Below are 20,817 nucleotides of genomic sequence, written 5' to 3'. Positions count from 1 at the left end.
TTTGTTTTTTTGGATATATACCCAGGAGTGGAATTCCTGGGTCATATGGTAGTTCTATTGCATTAATTCTTTTAAAAGTTTTATCTTTGTGGTATATAGCAGTGAGATCCAGCTCCTAAAGTAACCTCTTAATTGCCATGCTTTCTCTTGATGAGGACAATTCCAATCCCAGCCAACCCAGCACTCCCACAGGCCCTCCTGCCACGGCCCTGACGTGGAGCGTCCAGTTGTCTACAGAATTAAGCCCAGCCCTGCTACCATGGTTCTGAGCTTTCCTGGAGGGCAAGTCACTGCTGAAGCAGGCTACTTACCATGTCCTCCACACACCTGCTTTCCCTGCTGCTGCCTTGAACGTCTTTCTGTCTTCATCTTCCTAAATCCCCAGTTCACTGTCTGTGAATCTGTGCAAACTTCCCACATTCCACGGCAGAAATAACTTCTCTCTCCTCTTTATTCCCACCAGAGCCTTATCCCTGGACCACAGACTTGCTTCCTTCTGCCTCCCAGTTTTGCACACATGATTAATATCCTCTATTAAATTCTTGGTTTCTGGAGGCCAGGTTACCTTATCACACAGCAATAATGCCTTCCAGAATAGGACCTCAATAAATGTCAGATTGAATCAACCCAGCTTCTATTTGAAAATGTCAGCTGTTTGATTGATTCATTTACTACCTGCTTCTAAGTGGCATTATCTGTCTATACATCTATTCTTTCAACATTACCAATGAGATTTCACTTTATCCTCATATTTTATACAGAGCTTTATTACAGCTGACAGATCAATAATGTGTGAGATTCAGAGGTCAGGCCTCCTCCTGGCCTTTCTGGGGAGATGCTACCTGTATCTCTATCTTTGAAATAATGGAAGAGTTTCACCACTCTGTCACTATCAGCTGTGTCACCTTGGGCTGGTTACAAGAACCCTCTGGGCCTCTCTCAGAGGGCGTTAGAGAGGATTATTGAGATCAGAAATAGAAAATCCTAACATAAACAGTAATGAGTGTTAACAGGGGCTGCGGACTCTTCTGTGTGTGTTATATGTATAGCACGTTCACTCTTCACAACAGACTTACGAGGTAACTATTCTTATCCCTATTTTACAGTTTGGGAAACTGAGGCACAAAGAAGCTAACTAGCAATCCAATGCTACAGAGAGGGTAAGGAGCAGATCTCGAACTCAGGCTCAGCGCAGTCAATCCCCACTCTCTGTGAACATCTGTTCCCCACTAAGTCCTTTGTGAAACAGCTGTCCCCAAAACTTAAACATTCGTTTTATTTAGATGGTAGATGGAGGGAAGGTATACAAGAGACTACCTGAAACCTCTGCTGTCTCCCATTTACTCAGGTCCTCAAAAAGAAAACAATTCAGCAAATATTGAGTGTCTAATATATTCAAGGCATGAGCAGGATTCTTGCAAAGCCAATTCAAATCCTAACGTAAATACTGAGTTCCTTGTTACTGACTTAAGATCTCTTTCAACAGACCCTTCACCACAGTGGAAACCTAATTCCTACTTGAATGACCAAACTTCACTACACACTGCTAAGGGCAACACTATGAGCACCGGGCCTTGGCCTGCGTCACACAAACTCACACTCTTCACGAACGGCCCCTCCTTCCACTGACGGAAACTCCACGTGACACCTTGTGAGTCCTAAAAGTGAGGGACTGGTCCTAGGATATAAAATAATTGGAGATGCTGGCTAACGACGTACTAGCCAGACACAGAGTAAATTCCAGCATTGTTAACCAAATTCTGGCAATTGTTTATGACCCCATCAACAGAACGTATTGTATTATCAACAGAAACCAAACCTGGACCTCTCAAAGGGTCCATGGTATCTAAGCGACCGTGAGCCATGGAAGAAATGCCCATAACTACTAAATAATTACTTTGACTGGTAATGCTCACTTTGTGCCATTACGAGTTGGGAGGTATTTCTGCTGTTGGTTTCATGTTAGCCAAACCAGTGACTTTGGTGTAGATCCTCAACCAGGGGTGACTGTGCCCCGAGGGGACATTTTTGGCTGTCACCGCTAGGGAGGGTTGCTACTAACATCAAGTTCGTGGAGGCAAGCAAGGGATGTTGCAAAACATCTGACAATGCACATGACAGCACCTCCAGCAAAGAATTCTCCAGCTCAAAAGGTCAACAGGGCTGAGGTTTTGAGAAACCCTGGTGTGGCCCGGTGCTCCATCTCTTAATTCTTCCATTCAATGGTGAGAATGCATACTAGAGTGGAATTCCAAAATCTTAAATGTTTTGCCCAAACGCACACCACATGCAAACACTTTCAGTCCTCTTTGGCATGGAGGTTGCACGTGTCCTAGGAACTGGGTGCGTGGGATGGACAAGGACATAAATGCACACCGGCCCTTCCTGTCTCTGAACTTCTCTCCTCTCCATGCCCTGCTTAAAATTTTTTCCTATATCAGCATTATCTCTCTTCTCAGCACAGAGTTACTCAGGACTTCAAGTAGAAGAGCCAGTTTAAAATTTTGCCTAAAATGCAGTTCCAGGCTCTTCACAATCAAACAGCTAAAGGGGGGAAAGAGAAGGGAGGACAGGAAGAGGACAGGAACTTAACTCCCTCCAGGTTAGTTTGGTTCGTGAAACTTTGTGATATTCCAAGGCCAGACTAGGACCTTCTTCTGACGTCCCATCACCCCGCCCTCTGCTCGTCACAGTCTCCGTCACAAAATGATATACTTTTTCAAAAAAAGTATCACTCTAAACCACACTTATAAAATGTGAAACAAGGAAATGGAAAACTCGTGGTTTTTAATGAGCTTCACCTAAGGTCTCTCAAACTTAAGACATCAATCACATACAGTAAAAAGTACATTTACTTTCCAATGTCATAGAAACCTAATAGCTGTTTATGACAATTCCTCCTCTGGTCTGTACATTGGTGGTTTATTGGTATCTTTCTTTCCTTCTTTCTCTTCCTTCAGCTTGATTCCCATTCATTCACCCCTTCCACAAATATCCCCTGGGTTATCTTGCTGTCTTCTGCAGAGAATCCAGATAGAAAGTGGGAACATTCCCACCTCATGGGAACCCAGAGAGCCATCCTCTTTCTCTTCCTTTTTGGGGCTGGGGAGGCTCTCTCTTCATAGGGTGAGGACCAACCTGGAGAAACAGGGGAACAGAACTTTCTTACTAGGAATATCTAAAAATCACCTCTCAGATAGTCCCCAAACCCACCACTCCTGTACCCTACTGAGTGTTCCTTCAAGAAGTGCTACTTCTTGCTAACCTGCTCAGATGGGCTTCTCTTGGTTTTAATAAAATCAAGAAGATCTGTCTCATGTTACTCATGGAGCTTCCAGCTCTCTACATCTGTGTATTAAAAGTTTAAGTAGACCAAGGGGGTGAGTGATGCCAGGGACTAGATTTAAGCTGGACTGAAATTCTGTGAACCTCTTTGACAATAACATTTCCCCTCTCTGGCTCTGGAACCGCATGCGCACCCACGAAGTACTGACAGCTACCACCATCCCCTACAGTCAGCGTCAGGAAATCAGCAAGATCTGGCTATGAGTTTGCGTTTTCATGCCTCCTTCAATCTCAGGAAGCAATATTTCGGGGTGGGGGTGGGAAACACACTGTTCAGCTCGAAAATTTCCTCTAGATGGTGAAAGGAAAATGCCATCCCTCGGCTTCCACCCCGAGAAGAACGCGGCAGGGCTGCCTGGGCTTTGCTAATAAAAGCGGAAAGTGTAAATGGCTTGGTGGTGAGTGGCTTTCGCCCTTGGCCGGAGCAATGAGATCACGATTTTCACAGAGGACAAGAACCGCCGCTGCCGCCACTGCTAAGGCTGCTGCTTCCCCTCCCTGCGCGGGTCCCGCATGACATCACCGGTGAGCTCCTGCGGGTGGGGGGAGAGAAGGCTTTGCCAGGGACTCAGCCCCAGCCCAAGGAGGATAAACACGGAATAACAAGGATTCGGGGGGTGGGGGAGAGGGAGAAGGAAAAAGCAGGACCAAGTTTCCTACCACCACCCTGAACGTGTGTATGGGGTGGGGTGTTGCACCGAGTCCTTAAGCAGCCGCACCCCAAATTCCGTTCCCGCATCGCACACCCCACCCTCCTTCAACTCCCAATTCCAAGTCCAACAAAAACCGACATCCAACGCAGCCTGGGAAGTCGCCTTGAGAGGCCCAAGGGGGACGGCAGAGAGGATCCCGGGGACTGGGAGGGACCACGACGCCCGCGCCTCCTTGGAGGAGTGGGGGGAAGGCGGTCGCCGCTGCGCCCCCGCCCGGCCCAGCCAGCGGTGCCTCCCCCGCAACAGCGGCCTGAGGGGGGAGGCAGAAGCGCCTCCTCTGTGCCAGGAGCCGAGACGGCGGCGCAGGGGGAGGAAGGCGCCTCACCTTACCCCCGATGAGGGGCGGGACACGCCATGGCAGCGCCCGCGAGCCATACCGGCGGCGGCGGCGAGCGGAGCCCAACCAGCAGCCCCCGGAGCTCGACAGTGGCCGGGGACGCCGCGGCGGCAGCCCGGGACGGCCGGGACGTGGGAGCCAGGAGTGCATCGGTGACGGTCCCCGGCCTCCCTCCGCTTGAGGACTACGAGTGCAAAATCTGCTACAACTACTTCGACGCAGACCGGCGCGCGCCCAAGCTGCTGGCGTGCCTGCACACCTTCTGCCAGGAGTGCCTGAGCCGGCTGCAGCTCCGCGCCGCCGCCGCCGCCACCGCCGCGCCCGAGCGCCCGCTGCGCCCGCCGCCCTGGCACGGGCCGCCCAGCGCCATCGCTTGCCCCGTGTGCCGCCACCGCACGCCGCTGCCCGACAGCCGCGTGTACAGCCTTCCCAACAACACCAAGCTCGCCGAGGCCTTCCCGCTGGCCCTACGCGCCGCGCACGACCCGCTGCCCCAGGACCGCCTCCCGCCGCTGCCAGCGCGCCGCCCAGCGCCCGCCGCGGCCCCGTCGCCCGCCCCGGCCCCGCCGCCGCCGCCGGCGTCCGCCGAGGACGCGGCCCGAGGACCAAGCGCCAGCGCCGGCCTGCGCGCCCCGGGCGCCTACGAGAGCTGCCAGAACTGCAAGCGCGCCGCGCTCACCGCCGGCTGCGTGTGCGTCGTCTTCTCCTTCCTCTCCATGGTGGTGCTGCTCTTCACCGGCCTCATCTTCGTCAACCACTACGGCGGCGGCGGGCCCCCCCCGGGGGGCGGGACGTCCCCTGATGCGGCCCCGGCAGCCGGTTTGCCCTTGCCTTCGCCCGTGGGGCCCATCTGCCTGTCGGTGGCCAGCATCCTGGCGCTCTTCTCGGTCGTCGTCACTTGGGTTATCTGCTGGCTCAAGTACCGGCCCGAGGGCGCGGCCACGGGCTCGGCTGCGGGCGGCGGCGGCGGCCCGAGGGCGCGGGCGGCGGCGGACGCGGGCGGCGCACGGAGGAGCGACACGTAGTGGGGCCGCACGCCTGGCCTCCCTCCCATACCTCCAGCGCGGTCCGAGAGGAGGGGGCCTCGGGCCCGGTGCGCTCGAGCTTCTCCGCCCTCTGAGGAGGGCGGCTCCCGGCCGCTCACCCCCTCACCAAACGGTCACGGCAGAGCTTCGGTTTTCCGCGTCTCTGGCCTTTCAGGCCCACGCTTCCGCGCTGGGCCAGATAGGGAAACCGAGGAGGCGGGGATGCCGGTGGCAGTTCCATCTCCCTGGACTGTGCAAGGTCAACTTCCGCTTCATGCACCACCCTCATCCTCGCCAGAGTGCACAGCCATCCCTCCCTGGGGTCCGAGGATTTGCAAAAAGAAGAGGAAGGAGGAGTGGGATGCCCGCTGCCCCGCCTGGAAGCTGGTTTTCTGGCTGCTGTGACTTGAGAGTTATTTTAAGGGTATAGGTGCGCGCTCACGTCTGCAGCAGTTGTGAATGGACCTGAATTGTCCAGAGGAAGCATGAATGAGATGTAAACGTGAAAGGTTTCCCTGCTTCCTGGAGGCCCTGGAGAGTGAGTGAGCCAGAGCGCAGAGAGCGACGTTCAGCCCCCGGGGGCACGGCGCTGGCGTGAGTCGGAAGGCTGCACGAACCAACAGTCCGCATCAATGGGCGATTGGGCAGGTGCCCAGCGCGCGTGCGCGCTCACATGTGCCGCTGGAGTCTTTGGAGCAGAGCAGGGGTCGCGCGCACAGGGCGGTGGATCCGTCTGCTAGCGGCCCGACGGAGTCCAGAAGTTCCATCTCCTGGAAACTTGTGATTGTTTTATTCACGGTGTTGCTACCAGGAAGTCATTTCATCTTCTGTAACTGGGCTCAGGGAGCTTAACGAGCCCGTTCTCTCGTCTCTTCTCAAAACTGACTTACTGTTGCCCCCACCTGGAAGATATTGAAAGCTATTCACGCGGAAAAGAAACTGTAGGCTCCCCCTGCCATTTTTCTTAATTTCATTTTTAAAATAATTTATTTTAGAATATATAAATCTGGAAATTTTGTGCATTAAGATTTCTGGAAAAGTTGTTTGATAAGCAGTAATATTTCTCCCGTACCTCTAGTCCAAATACATTTCAAAAGTCGGAGAGGCAGTAAAGGCGTGTTGGTAATTGATTCAAGTTTTATACTGTGAAACAACTGACTTTCAATTATCTGATCAAATAGAAAATACTGCTCAAAAAACGAAACTGACAAATCAACTGACAGGTCTTTCTTCCTTTGATTACAAATATATATTATACTTATCAGAAAAATATTATTTTGAATTCAGCTGTTTGATATTATTAGAAATCACTGATATGTTCACATCTGATCACATTAGATGAAAAAGAGTACGTACCTATCCGATTTTGTAACTAAAAAGATGATTTGGGAGTGTATGTTGCAGGTGGATTAGATGTTTTTTAAAGAAAAAAAAAAACCTGAATTGTTCCAAATGTATTTTATATGAAAACATTCTTTATTCCATCTTTTAAAATTTGGAATAAGACAAAGTTTTCATGCCTAAAAATCACAGAAGCTACTGAGGGTATGCTATTATTCCTCATGTATTTATGCAAGCTGTCTGCATGATATCTTGACACTATTAACTGAACTTGAATGGAGCATTTGTATCTATCATAGAGTGAAGTAATTTATGGGCCATTGATAAGTGGTATGGCTTCAATTTAGGAAGTGCAATATGGTATGTTTTGTGTCTGCACTGTCAATAAAAACAAGAAGCATTTATAGAAAAAACCTGTTTTCATGAAACTTATGGGGAAATTGCTCTGAGTTATTTTGGTGCCACTTCTTTTCCTGAAATACACATCCTCATCCAAATTCTATCAATAATTTCACATTTTGAATAGGGCTGAGAGAGAAATAACTCACATGTGGGAGTACACTGCAAAGGCATTTCACGGAATTACTTCTAGGGTTTAACGGAATTCCTGAAGGCCAAGTGAGATCTGTTGTATTTTAAAGACTTGCCCAATCCACTACTATAACATTCCCCTAAAACTAAACTCTGTTGTCAGATTTTGTTCTCAGTTTCTGCAAAATGTTTTCAGTTTCCTAATACTAAGAATCACATTTCAGAGATTGGTTTTAATTTACTTTTACCTCCAACAAATAACGTGGTATTTTTATTTCTGTATTCATTTTAATCTTTTATCCTTTGTTTACCTCCAGTGCCGAGATTCTGCTAGTATTCACAACTATTTAGTTGTACAAGTGCAATTACACATATATATCTGTAGTTAGTAGAATGTACATGCTAGTAACAGAACTTGGCTTTGTGGATGTAACTCTGTGTACATGTGGGCACACACATGTGTTTGTTATTTCATTCCCTTAAATTGGCAACCTAGAAGTTTGTCTAAAGTTACCTGGGGACCATCTTGCTTCTTACAGAGTTTATTTATGTTTCACAGAGGAAGGTACAACAATGACATAAACTGAATTATTCCTCATAAATGAGAAAGAGATCTTTGAATTGCCTGAGTCACAACACAAGCCACATTTTGCTTCTTTCATAGGTTGCAGATGTAAATCTCTTGTAATGAGAAATTTGAATAGTTTAAAATCAAAGATATATAATTAGTAGCTCAGTACCTGAACATGGAGAGATTATTTTTTCTTGGCTAACTTGGTTTTATTGCTAATTTCTGACTTCTTTATCAGGAATTGAGTGGCAGGATGAGGCGATGGAAAACATTTTTCCAATTTCTAGTGGTTTTCTGGCATGCAGCTGTTCCCCCATTTTGCAGATGTGATTTCACCGTTCCTGCATCACAGGGAAAGTCCTGGTATACCAGCATCTTAGACAGAGCATGAATTTAGCAGAAATTGTTTAAAAGACCAGTGAGTTGTCTGGAGGGCTCCTGTGACAGTGGAGTACTTTTCTCTCTTCTCATGGAAATTCTCATCTTCTCGGAAGAGCGTGACTCAACCCTGAGCACATCTCCAGCTCATGAGTATGAACTACTAGTAAAATCACTGCAAAAAGCCTGACCTTGTCTGGCCTGAATACCTGCTCAAGAACTCGTGGTTTCCATGGCCCAGATTCTGCTTAGGTTCTGAGATGGCTGGTTAGAATTATCTTGAGGCTTTTATAGAATCTAAATTTCAAGTGAGAGAAACTCATCTTGTCTGTGATAGATTAAATACTTGCCCTCTAAATGTAATATGATTTGGTGAACTATGTCCACATCCATAAAGAGCCTTGGTTTGGATTCTAAAGACCAGTCATTTTACCCAGCAGATATGAGTCTGAATAATGGCTCTCTCCTTTCTTGGAAGGACCTTGGCAAGTTATTTAATCTCTTTGAGCCTCAGGTTCCTCATCTGCAAAACGGGAAAAAAAAGAATCAGCCCTGCTTTCCTTCTGGGGTTGGCATAAGGATTTGTATACATAGGAGGGTATATGGGTGAAAATGCTTTGGAAACAAGCCCTATGTGGATCTTTAGTTTTGTTTTCATTCAGGTTTGCAAGGGTCTAATACCACCTCCTCAGAGAGGTTTGTCCTCACCACTCTATCCCCAAGAGAGTATCTATTGAAGTTTTATTTTCTTCTTACCACTACTATCTGCAGTGGTCTTATTTATTTGTTATATGCTTTATCTCAATCTCCTGCAACCAGAACGTAAAAACAAGGGCAGAAACCTTGTCTGGTCACCCACTCTATCCACAAAGCCTTAGCCAGTTTTTGGCATATGCTAAGTGGCAGATAACTAGTCTGTTGACTTGGCTTAATGGGAAACCCTGGTCTGAGTGTTAAGTGACTTGGCTCCCTTTTCTCACACTTCCCCTCAATAACTCCTGAGACCCTGGGGGACTTAGGTAAACAATTGCTTTCCCCCGACTTCATAAGGAATTTTAAAAGGTGAAAAAATATACCAAAAAGCACCTTGAGTTATGAGAAAAATCAGTTCTATTACAGCAAAACTCTAACTGCAATATATTCAGTGACAGGAGACAGTGGAGAGACTAAAAGACATTTGGCCTCCATTTCCGATCATTTTCTGCATTGTAAGATTTCAAGGTATGAATCCTTTTGGCTACCTTCTTTATAAGCACGTCTGCCCCATCCCCTCCAAAGCTAGCAGCACCTACGTAGTTGGGATAAGCTTACAATGCAGTGAAATTTCCCCACAACATTGAGAGCAAGATCTATTAAATTTCTCATTATGTGTTACTCCCCGTTTTACTAATTCTTCAATCTTTGCCACTTTAAATAAATTATCCTTCATAGACTTGCTAAATTTATCATCTCAGTAGCTGAGTAATCCCCTATTAATCTGTGATCCAACTCATCCTCTTTAATCATTTAATTCCCATTAGCTAATATTTGTATTTTAAATTTCTGTTATGATACAGAGATGATTACCTTCATGCCATGGGCATTGAACTGCATCCCTGTTCAAGGTAAATAGCATACTTCTTCCTTTGAAACAATACGTTTTTATTGTATATGTTATAGCGTAAGTTTGTGGAATATCAAGTATTTACTACAGTAAATATTTATGAAATGAGTACTAGAAATGACTGTAGCCGGATCTTGGTTTCAAGTTATGTGAATGAAGAAATTATGAGAGAGATTTTATCTATCTTTTGCTAGATCTCTTTTCATTGTGCATTTAAGAAAAGCTTTGTAATACATACCATTAACATTGTTTCTATCCATTGATCAAACTCGCACCTTCCCTTCTCTTACACAAAACTAAAACATGCCAAAGAGAGGCAAGTTTGCTTCTGTGATAAATTCCCCATCATGCTTGATTATAAAATACATTCAGGGAAGTAAGAGTGTTCAACTTCCAAGAATATTCCTAGGAGCTCAGGAAGAATGTGCACACTTCCTTTAGAAAAAATTGTCTTTGCATGTAAAATTGGATTATCTTTGGCTTAGAAATACCACATCTCCATGGGGTGGAAGAGGGAGTAGTGCTGAAGTAGGAAGAAAGAAGGTAGAGAAGATGTGCAAAAAAGTTCTCCTAACCCCTAGTATTACAAACACACATTCCGAAATAAACGGGAGAGAAAGTGTTTAATCTGCAAGAAGAGAACACTTTTATTTCAGCAGTTATTATTTCAAGAACCATGGTAATAATTGAGTGGCTCAGCTATCTCTTACCACAATGACAGTACTCTCTATCATATGGAAATGATACTTTGATAAGATTTATATGTCTACTGTGTGTGCATTTAAAAATAGTTTCTAGTCAAACTTGGGAGGTGAAGAGCAATTGCACCTGACTTGCAGCTTGGGGCGGGGGCGGTGGGTGAGGTGGGGAGGGGAAGGATTAACTTCAAGTTGTCAAGCAGACAGTTTTTGCTTGGAAGAAAATTTGGGACTGAACTCTGCAAGGAAAAGATTTGTCCCTAGAGTCAATTTCTTATTAAATTCACACACAGCAAACTTATTTCCTGATTGGAGCCTTAGCAGAGGTTCTCAACTCTGGCTGCAGTTTAGAATTACCTGGAGCGCTTAAGAAAAAAAAACAAAAACAAAACAAAACGCGGAAGCACCCGTCCGGCCCCCGGAGACATTTATTTAATTGGTCTGGGAGTAGGGGTGGGGGTGGGGAGGGGAGGCGCAGCAGTAGTTTTTAAAAGGCGCCCCAGGTGATTCTACTGAGCAGCAAGATTTGAAAGCCATTCTACTTCACAGCGTTTTTTATTGAAGTGCGACGTTCTCCCCAATCCCACTTTAATGAACTAAACGCCGCCAGGTTTCTTAGAAAATGGGATTGTGGACTAATGCTTGGATTTTGGAAATGGCCATAATTTGGATAACTATTTGTTGCTCTGACTGTTCCCTCTGACTCTCCACACACACACACGCACACAGTCACACTGTTGACTTTGTGTTCCCAGGAAAGTTAGGTAAATATTTGCCTCCTAATCGCGCGCGCTCGTGATCTTTCCGAATGTGGCGGGGGTGACGGCTGCGCCTCCGCACCTTACAGGGCTTGTCCGTGGGCTCCCCTCGGTCCCTCAAAATAGGGGTGTGCTTTCCAAGTCAAAATTCAGCGACAACGTGGGGATTTGAGGGTGGATTATGTGGATAACCGGGAAAGTCTAGAGGTTAAATTAACAAAACCTCGCCAGTTGACAGCTGTGGGTGTCATCGCCCGTGACAGCTGAAGGGGAAGCTGCTGGTCACCAACAGGTGTGGACGTGCGAGCAGATCCAGAGCAGAGAGTAGTGCTTCAAGATATTCGCTACGAGAGTTATTACATTCTTTCCAAAGACCCTTCCGAGTAGCCGTTCAGCGTGCAAATTAATTCCACACTCTTGGATCCAGGTGTAAAGGGATCTGCGCTGAGACCCAGCGGCCAGCGGGCGGTGGGAGGAGGGGGATTACCTCGATTTCTCTGCGTTTGAACGCGGACGCCCGAGGTGGCTCGGAGCTGAGCGCAAGGACTACCCGGGGAGAAGTGCGGGCGCGGGGACCGCCGAGGGCAGCCAGCGCGACAGGTCCCCGGGGAGGCTCCTGGGCGGGCGGGGTGGAATCCGCATCCTGCGGCTGGCCTGTGCCCGCCCCCGCGCAGCCTTCTGGGCTGGAGGGAACTCGAGGCCGCCCGGGGCGACAGGCTAGTCCCGGCACAACTGGGCCAACGACAACGACTTAAGCGTGTCCCTTTCGCAGCCCCCGACCCCAAACCCCAGCCCAGTAACCCCCAAGCTTGCGATCCCGAAGGGCAGGCCGGGGAGAAGTCGAAGACACAAAGACGCTGTCACCAGCCCATTCGTCGCGCGCGGGGGAACCAGCTGGCACGGTACCTTGCAAACCCAGCCACTCGACATCGCTGCTTAGCTTGTTTATTTGTTTTGTCTTTGTATGGAAACTGGTCTTCAGCCCTAACTCTCTGGATTCTGTGGCGTCCCGATTTCAGGGTCTGAAGGTCTATGATCCAGTCGTGTCCTTACCATCTTTGGATGTCCACCGGCCCCCGCAGCGCCCGCCCCATAGCTCTCGGTTCGCATCTATCTTCCTTCCTCCCTCCCTCCCTTCCTTCTTTCCTTCCTTCCACTCCCTCCCTCCCTCCCTCCCTTCCTCTTGTCCCCGCTGCGGGGCTTGCGGGATCTTAGTTCCCCCACTGGGGACTCAACCTGTCCCCGCAGTGAAAACGCGGAGTCCTAACCACTGGACCGCCAGGGAATTTCCCGCATCTATTCTTAAAAAGAGCAGAGAAGCCCCAAATATGTAGGTTAAGAAGAAAGAGACACCGAGTGCGGTGGCTGCGGGGCGCGGAGGCGCTTGTCTGTCCGTCATTTCTCTGCTGCTTTTTGGCCCGCAGCCCGGCTTCTCCCCCGAATCCTAGCCCCGCGGGGCTCCGAAACCCGCTCCCGCCTCCCGCCGCCTTCCGCATTGTCCCCACGGCTTTCAAAGACGCAAAAGGTGTCCTGACAAACCTTCCCATTGTCCGGGGGGCGGGGGTCAGCGGGACGTGGACGCGAAGGGTTGGGGGCTTGGAAATACCTTAGGCATCTTCGGGTTTCCTCTTGGAAATTCCTCGCAGTTCCCCGCGGGGGCGGCGCTGGCATCCTACCCCAGACCTTCCACCACCACGAGGCGGTCCACAAGACGGAGAGGCTCGCCACACGGCTAGGGGCCTAGGAGGAGTTCAAGAAGCCCGGCCCACGCCACGTTCCAAATATAGCGCTGATCCGCAGGGAGCAGGAAGATTTGGATTCTTTCTGCCAATACTCGCCAGCTGCCTGCCACTTGTCCGGCCCGAATTAGGAGCGGCTGGATGGTGCTAAGTGTCTCAGGTTCTTCTCCGCATGGAAATATAGGCTAATAAACTCTGGGAGTAAGAAAACGGGTTGTTTAAAATAAGCAAAAATTTTAAAGTGGGATTGTTTCATTGGAAGGTTTTAAAAGGGGAACTGAAAGGGAGTAAATTTCCAAATTATTTTCAATCGAGATAAGATAGATCAGTGCCTCCCAGAAGCATTAAAGGTAACTTTTGTTGAAATTTATTTACAACCAGAACAGGGCAGACAATGAGAGGTAAAGTATTTAACCAGCTCCCAGATTCCATCCCTTTGGGGTTCGATGCCAGCCTTAGAAACCTGTAGGGCTTTCTAACTGAACAGGAGTGGCAACACCACATTGTCGGGGGTTTAAATCTTAGTTTTGTTGCTTCCTAGCTGTGTGACCTAGAGCAAGTTAAGTAATGTCTCTGGTCCTTTCTTTTTTCTCATTTTAATTGGATACAATCTAGGTTTTTTTAAGCAGTAAGTAAATTAATCTTCGTAAATGGCTGAGGATAATGCCAGTACCTATGAAGTGCTCGATACATATACACTATTACTCTTATATAATGTTTTATTACTATTATATAATTATACAATGATAATGTGCCAGTATGATTAAGTGCTATTGTTGCCGCACAATTTCCCCAGTTCTCCCAAGATGGGGAACCCAAGCCTCTAGACCAAGGAGTGCCAGGCTTTCTGAGCACTCATGCTGCCAACTCCAGGACACCGGGCATGTTCTGAGAAGTCTCCTGGAAAGTGTGGTCTGATTCCTGGGAGGGAGCCTGGGACAGGTGATGGAGAGATGGCTTAGCAGCCTGTAGTGGTGGGGAGAGTTTGGTGGCACCAGAAAAGCCTGACCTCCCTACCCTGGTACTTTGATAACTGGTACCTTAAAAGCGTTTGTTCCAAGTGTTGATTTTATCCATCCTTTCTCCCATCACCCTGCACTTCTGTAATGTGTGAGTGGGCAAAGTCCTATCTCTATTTCTTGTTTTTAACATAAATGAATTCTAAAACCTTGGGAGCAAACTAAATGACTTATTCTTAAGTCAACTCTCTGTATCCTGGTAGCCCTTAGTATACAAGTATCTCCCCCATGACCACATATTCTGGAACAGTGAAATTGGAGATTCAGACCACTTTTCCCAGTGCAAATGTGTCCTTCAAATTAGAAACAGTCACTCCTTGTTGTCTACAATGAACCCACCTTGACTAACATCAATTAGGATTTTTTAAATCAGCAATATCTTAGTCATAATGTTTCTTCAGTATTTTGTTATTCTCGCTCCTCCTCCCCTTTTCAGTCTTCAAGCAATCCTCTTTCCTTCCAGGACTTTTCATTTTCTTCTCTTTTGTCTGTCTCTGAAAACTTCTGTTTTTAGGGTACTTTCCTGCTTTTTGAGCTCAGGAATCTTTGATTTCTCCCTCCTGGAGTGACTTGCCAATCTCTCCACAGAGTTCACAATGCTCCAGGATCTAGCTCCTGCCTTCCTGGGTCATCCTGCCCAAATGAAACCACACCATTTGCTCCTTTCTGAAACTGGGGCTTCCTCACCAATCAGAGGAGGAGAGTGCATGCCTCCTCCCCTACCTGGAAATGTGACCTTGTTTTGGGGGACCTTTGATTATTGTTTTATTACAGGGATGACTCTTATGATCTCATTGTAACAGGACAGCCTGGGCTTTCTGAGACCTCCTCAGCCTGCTTTGGAGATAGAAAACGTAGGTCTGGGCTTCCCTGGTGGCGCAGTGGTTGAGAATCTGCCTGCTAATGCAGGGGACACGGGTTCGAGCCCTGGTCTGGGAAGATCCCACATGCGGCAGAGCAACTGGGCCCGTGAGCCACAACTACTGAGCCTGCGCATCTGGAGCCTGTGCTCCGCAGCGAGAGGCCGCGATAGTGAGTGGCCCCCGCTTGCCACAACTAGAGAAAGCCCTCGCACAGAAACGAAGACCCAACACAGGCAAAAATAAATAAATAAATAAAAAGTGCTTAAGTAAAAGACTATGAAAATCATGCACAAAAAAAAGTTGTTAAAAAAAAAAAAAAGAAAACATAGGTCTGAGGTGCTACAGGGATTCCCTTTCCACGTGGGCCTTCTTACCTCTGCTGCAGGTACACACTGTTTCTCTCCCTTACTAAGTAGCTCCAAAATCTAGTAAGACTTTATCAGTAGTTTTCTGACAAGTAAGAACTGCTCCCTTTTGCTGAGTAGTATTTCTGCTACCATTCTGAGAAAGCCATGGCCTCCTTTCAAGCCCCCACTGCAGGGCTGCATGCTGTTGTCTCTACTTTATCTGCTGGTTCCCTTGACCCCAGACTTTCACAGGGAAAGGTGTTTTCAAAGCCTTCCTATTACTAACGTGTGAAGCCTTGTGAAGACATTCTCTCCTGAATGGTCCTGCTGGTATCTTCCGCGTTTACCTCACAAGGCCATCAGCTGGGGAAGGATGACTGCTTCACTAGGGTCTAGGGATCTTCTGGAGGAGTCCTTCCTTTCCCCTTCCCCTCAGAGTGGTGGCAGCTGCTGGGAACCATTCAGGAGGGACACGCACGTTAGCCCCACCCTGTGGAGCAGGGCATTTCTAGTCTGCCCAACTTTTCTCCTGCCTGGAAGGACTTTTCTCCGGTTTGGGGAATGGGAATGACAGGTCCCGGTGACTGGGGGGTCTGGATACCAAGAAGTTGGGCCTTCATTTTCTTTCAAATAGTAATGCAATTTTCAGACAATGGGCACTGAGAGGAAAACTCCCAAGCTCCTGCTGGATTTTTGAGCCACAGACGTGGGAAGGGAGGCGACAGGGAAATCTCGATCTCCTGACCCTCAACGGTGACGTCTGCCTTACTCCCAGAGGTGGGGTGAGGGATGGCTTCAAGGAAGCCTCCGTCTGTTGCTGGGAAGATTCAGTCCCCTGTCACCCCTTTAGTAGCCTGAATGAAGTGTCTTCAGAAAGAGGACAGTGGGAAACATCTGGAGAGACTTCAAGCCCCAAGAGGACCCAACAGCTGCCTCTTTCCAGGCAGAGCACCTCTGCAGGTTTGGCTGCCTAGGCCCAGGCCCCGAGTATGCCAGGACTTCAGGATGCTCCACCCAATGGCAGTAGCAACTCCTTAAGGTGTTTTCTATCTATACGGTTTTTTCACTTTCTCCCTTCACCCTTTTCCTTCCTTCAGCAATCACTCCTTCCTACCTCCCTTCTCTGCAGGAATCTACCTCTTCTGAACCTGCCCAGGCCTTTTCCGCTAAAATAGCAATGCCCCCGCCCCACTCCACCCCACTCCAAGGTTGAACACCCCTTCTCCCCCTAAGTCCTTTGAGCTTCGCCAGAGCTGAGCTGCATTCTTACAGTCAATCTCTTGACAAGTTACATTTATATTCTCTTAGGTTATTTTCTGGCACATCGGCTCTGCCAGGATGAGGACTGTGGTTTGTTTTCATCACAAGGGTAGCCCCAGCCCTCGGAAAAGCACGTAGTAGACGCTCAAGAAGTATATGTGGAATAAATGTGAAGCTCTGAGACGGCTCTGGGAACACAGCCAGAAGACAGGCCGACCATTGGGTGGGGGGGGGGGGAGGGTGGTGGGGAGGCAAGGGGAGAGTAAGGTAATCAAAACTGCCCCAGGGAAAGGCTTCAAAGGCCAGGCTTGCAAGTGTCTCAGGCCCTGGAGATGACCAGTGAGTAAAGGAGCCTGAACATTTAGTGAAAATTTTCGGAGGGGGAATGAATGATTGAGAGAGTGTCGGACACGGAGTATGCCCAGCCCCCGCACGGAGGAAGCCGCAGGAAAGAGGGCGACGCTCCAGGCGCTGCTAAAGCCAGGAGGGTGGTGCTAGCCGGCCACCGCCTCGCTCACCTCTGGGCTCCGCCAGCGCGGCCCAAAGCAGGCCAGCAGGTCCCGCTTCTCCTCAGGCCATCGGGTCCCCAGGGCGTGCGCCAAAGCAGGCTGCTGCGGGCACCGCGCTCATGAGAGAAGCTCAGATTGCGCGTTGAGACTTTCCGCCTCCTGGGAAGGCTACGAAAAGCCCGCCCGCCAAGGACGCGGAAGGAGGCAAGGGCGGGCAGACCAGTCCTTTAGGGTACAGTAGGCTGAAGGCCCAAGCTCCGACGCCAGGCTGGAGGTTGCAAAACCAAGAGGGGCACCTAGGAGCGCACCCTACGTCCTTCGGGGCCGGATCCTCGCTGTCCGATCTCAGAGAGGCCACGAAAAGGGCTTGCGCAGCACCCACCTCTTCCGCTATGGCCTCGGAAATAATTACCCTATTAGGTTTGTGCCCTGAATTGCCCCCCCCCCTTTTTAAAAACCCGGCAGAATCTCTTTATGGGGCTCCAGCGGAAGCATCTGAGCTCCGATGTTCCAGGTTCAAGGTGCAGAGAGGACGGGACCTGCTAGGATGGCGTAGGAGGGGTGAGGGGAGGGTGAGAAGGAGCTCAGGCCGAGGGAATAATGCTGGCCAGGTCGAGAGGGGTGGTCTCACAGACACCCTACCGCAGGACGCTTTCCGGAGTGAGCTCAAGGGTCCCTGCCCTCAGCGGACAGAGTGCAGTGGGGCTGCCTGGGAGGAAGCTGAATTTGGCGGCCCCATCTCCAGCCAGCTTTCCCACACGGGACCTGGAGGCTTGGAGCTTTCCTGGGTTTCTCTGCCAAGAACTAGAGCCCCACCCCTCCCACGCTCTCCTGCCCAGTGCAGGCGTCCTCTTGCACCCTCCAGCGCCTGGGAGGGTTTGGCCTCCTGGACAGCTTCTAAGGTCCTCCCCGCCCCGCCCCCCAGGGCAGCTCTCAGGGGCGTCCTCGGGGCGACAGGACTGGGTTTTCTTCTCTCCACCCCTGTCTCATTCGGGCTCCGCAGAATCGAGTTTTGTCCGGCTCATTCTGCGAGCCTCCGAGGGAAGAGGAGGGTGGGGCGCTGGGTGGGGAGCAGGGGGCCGAAGAAACTGGCCGCGGGGTGTGTTCGAACGAGTCTGCTTGTGAGTTGCTGTGTGAGTAAACGAGCGAGTGCCCAGATACGGGAGGGACCTGCGTGGGGGACACGGGGCTCTGTCGGGGCTCCGGGAACCGTCGGGCGGGCGCGCAGCAGGCTCTGGGCTCGGGGAGAGGCCTGGCGTGGCCCGGAGAGCCCCGTCCCCCCCGGCCGCCACTGCGGCGCCAGCCGGGAAAGGTGGACACGATGCGGACACCGCTGGCTTCTCGGCTCCTTCCCCAAAGGCGCTCCGGGAAGGGATTAGGCGCCCGCTGTACTTTCGCTTTGGGCCTGATTGATGCGCCCCGCGCACTGAAGGCTGCGTAATTAATAAAGATTACGCCCGTTTTGTCGAAACGTCCCTCTTAATGAATGGAGAGGAGGACGCGAAGGGTGATTTATTTACATTTGGAAAATTCGCTCGGCGGTGCGGGCTTTGCACTGTGGAGGCGGCCGCTGGGACCCAGGCCACCACCGGACTGAGGTGTTCTCGTTCCGGATCGAGGTGTCCCCCATCCTGTTCCCCTCGCCTCGCTGTCTCCGGGACCTACTCCCTGGGACTCAACACCCCCTCCCCCAGTCTGCCATCACTCTAGCTCGGGTGGCCCTCCCTTTCCTCAAAGGACGCTGGGGGACCTGGCGGGCACTCCCGTCTCTCGCTCCTCCCGGCTCGCTCCCCGCTGCACCTCCTTACCGCTCCCCCTGCCGTCCAGAGGGGGCTTCCAGGAGCAGGGATCACTGATCCCTGGGCTCGGCCGGGGCTCCCGTCTGTGCTCTCAGGGAGGGGCCTGCGGGAAGAAAAGAGGCTAGCTCCGCATCCCTAAGGCCAAAGGCGCGCAGGAAAGGCTGGGAAGCCACCCCCGCGTGGCCATGTGCGTGTGTGCGAGTGTGTCTGTGTGTGAACCCATCTCGGGATGGATGTTTGTGTGTCTTTGTGGCTATGTATGCCTCTGCGTGGATTTCTGTGTGCCTGTGCATGTGTGAACACGTGTGTGAACGTGTGTGACTGTGTATGTCCCCGTGTGGGTCTTCTGTGTCTGTTTCTAAGCATCTTAGCGGTGCGTTTTGCTAAAATACCACCCTCTCTCCCGCCTTACTGTCCACCTGCTACAGCCTAGGAAAAAAAGGCCGTCTCTCTCTTGAGCTTCGCTGCATTAAAACACTCCCGCTTTAGCCGGAAACATTTCCTCCGGGTGTGGGGACCGAGTGCTTCCCACCCAGCAGGGGCTGGGGGCGGGCGGGTGGGGGACGCCGCGAGTGGCCGGCAGCGTGGAGGGCCCAGGAGCCGGGAAGCGGCTTCAAAGGTTTTGGTAACGACTCTTCGGCCTTTATTTATGCCCCTATTAATACAATATCCATCATGTAGATATTGATCTTTATCCTTTAAACTGATACACTGGGAATCAATTAGCCATGCAGATTACATTTCCTACATATCCAAATGTTAATCTTTCAGACTCTGGTCCAGTGACATATATTTTTGCGGCCAGATAGTATTAGATTTCGTTTAGAAATGAAAAGAAGAAAGGCTTTCTGAAGCTCATTCCTCTCGGGGCTACTTGTCTTAACTCTTGGCCGGGGCTGGGCGTTGGGGGTCTGGGGACCAGGATGCCTCTCTCAGGGTTTTCTGGGGGGGAAAAAAAAGAAAGGCCACGAGGGTGACCTGCACGTGGGACCACCGAGGGGACCCGGGACAGCTTTCTGTAACAGGGCCCTGGGCAGCCGGTTAGGGCCGGGTCTGCACTTCTGTCCAACGCTCGCTCCAGCTCAGACTTCTCCTGGCCGCTCCTTCCCATAACTTTGAGTTCGAGATGGTCAGTTTTCATCTTTTCAGGGTTTTCCCTTAGGATTCTCCTTACTCTAAACTTCTAAATCAAAAGTTTTCTTCCACGCCTCGTCCCCAAACCCAAGGTTAGATTAAAGGTTCATCTCCCAAAAGAGAAACTTTGTTTAGATGAGGAAATAGGTGTTTTCCTGGGGGAAGGGAGATGCAGAAAAAGTTTAAGAACTAGGAAGGATCCTAGCGTAAGTCCTATCTAGAGACTGGAAGGGCTGAGGCAGCCTATTTTGGTTGTGGTGACCTTTTTTCTTTTCTTCTTTCCTTTCTTTCTTTCCTTCTCCCTCCTCCTTTCCTCCTCCTCTTCCTCCTTCTTCTCCTTCTCTCTTCTTCCTCCCCTCCACCTTTGAAAGGGTGGAGGGGGTCAGGAAATGACGTATCCCAGGGCAAGGGACCCCTCCTCTCCCCCGTACCAGGTGAGCTCCCAGGGGCCGCCCCGAAGTGGGTGGGCGTGGCCGGGAGGCAGACTGCGCACAACACTTCCTAATCATCTTCTTCCGTCCCTGCCAGACCTCCTCAGGCTTTAGCCAAATCGCGCCCGGACTCCGCTCACGGAAACCTGGTCTCTTCCAGCTCCCCGCACTTGTTGCGTTTACTCCTCCGAGTTGGCTGTGCAGTCCCCGCTCCCGACCCGCTTTTAAAACCTGGGAACCGCAGGTCAGGGACTCACTCACAGCTCTCCTGCCTTAGGCTTCCGGGACCTCAGTGTGGCTCAGCTAGATACCCTGGGTTTGAACAGCCTCCCAGATCTTTCTTGCTCCTTGTGTCACCCGCCTCCCATTCCTCCCTCTAAAATCCACCTGGCAGAGAAACTTGCTGCGGGGGTTGA

The 20,817-nt window shown here is 50.3% G+C and overlaps 1 protein-coding gene across 1 annotated transcript; it reads left to right on the top strand.

Annotated features, from left to right (window-relative positions):
- Positions 1-4,199: 4,199 nt before the first annotated feature.
- Positions 4,200-12,112, top strand: RNF228 (ring finger protein 228). Its single transcript, XM_082464683.1, has one exon. It carries the CDS (start codon positions 4,413-4,415, stop codon positions 5,418-5,420), a length of 1,008 nt encoding a protein of 335 aa, XP_082320809.1. The 5' UTR covers positions 4,200-4,412; the 3' UTR covers positions 5,421-12,112.
- Positions 12,113-20,817: the final 8,705 nt, after the last annotated feature.

The sequence above is a fragment of the Balaenoptera physalus genome (assembly GCF_965194825.1).
Source record: "Balaenoptera physalus genome assembly, chromosome: 6".
NCBI lineage: Eukaryota > Metazoa > Chordata > Mammalia > Artiodactyla > Balaenopteridae > Balaenoptera > Balaenoptera physalus.
This window is presented reverse-complemented; position numbering and strand designations above follow the sequence as displayed.

Bases quoted from the DNA above. Each gene is read 5' to 3' on its own strand.
- RNF228 (XM_082464683.1), top strand. From the start codon at position 4,413: ATGGCAGCGCCCGCGAGCCATACCGGCGGCGGCGGCGAGCGGAGCCCA.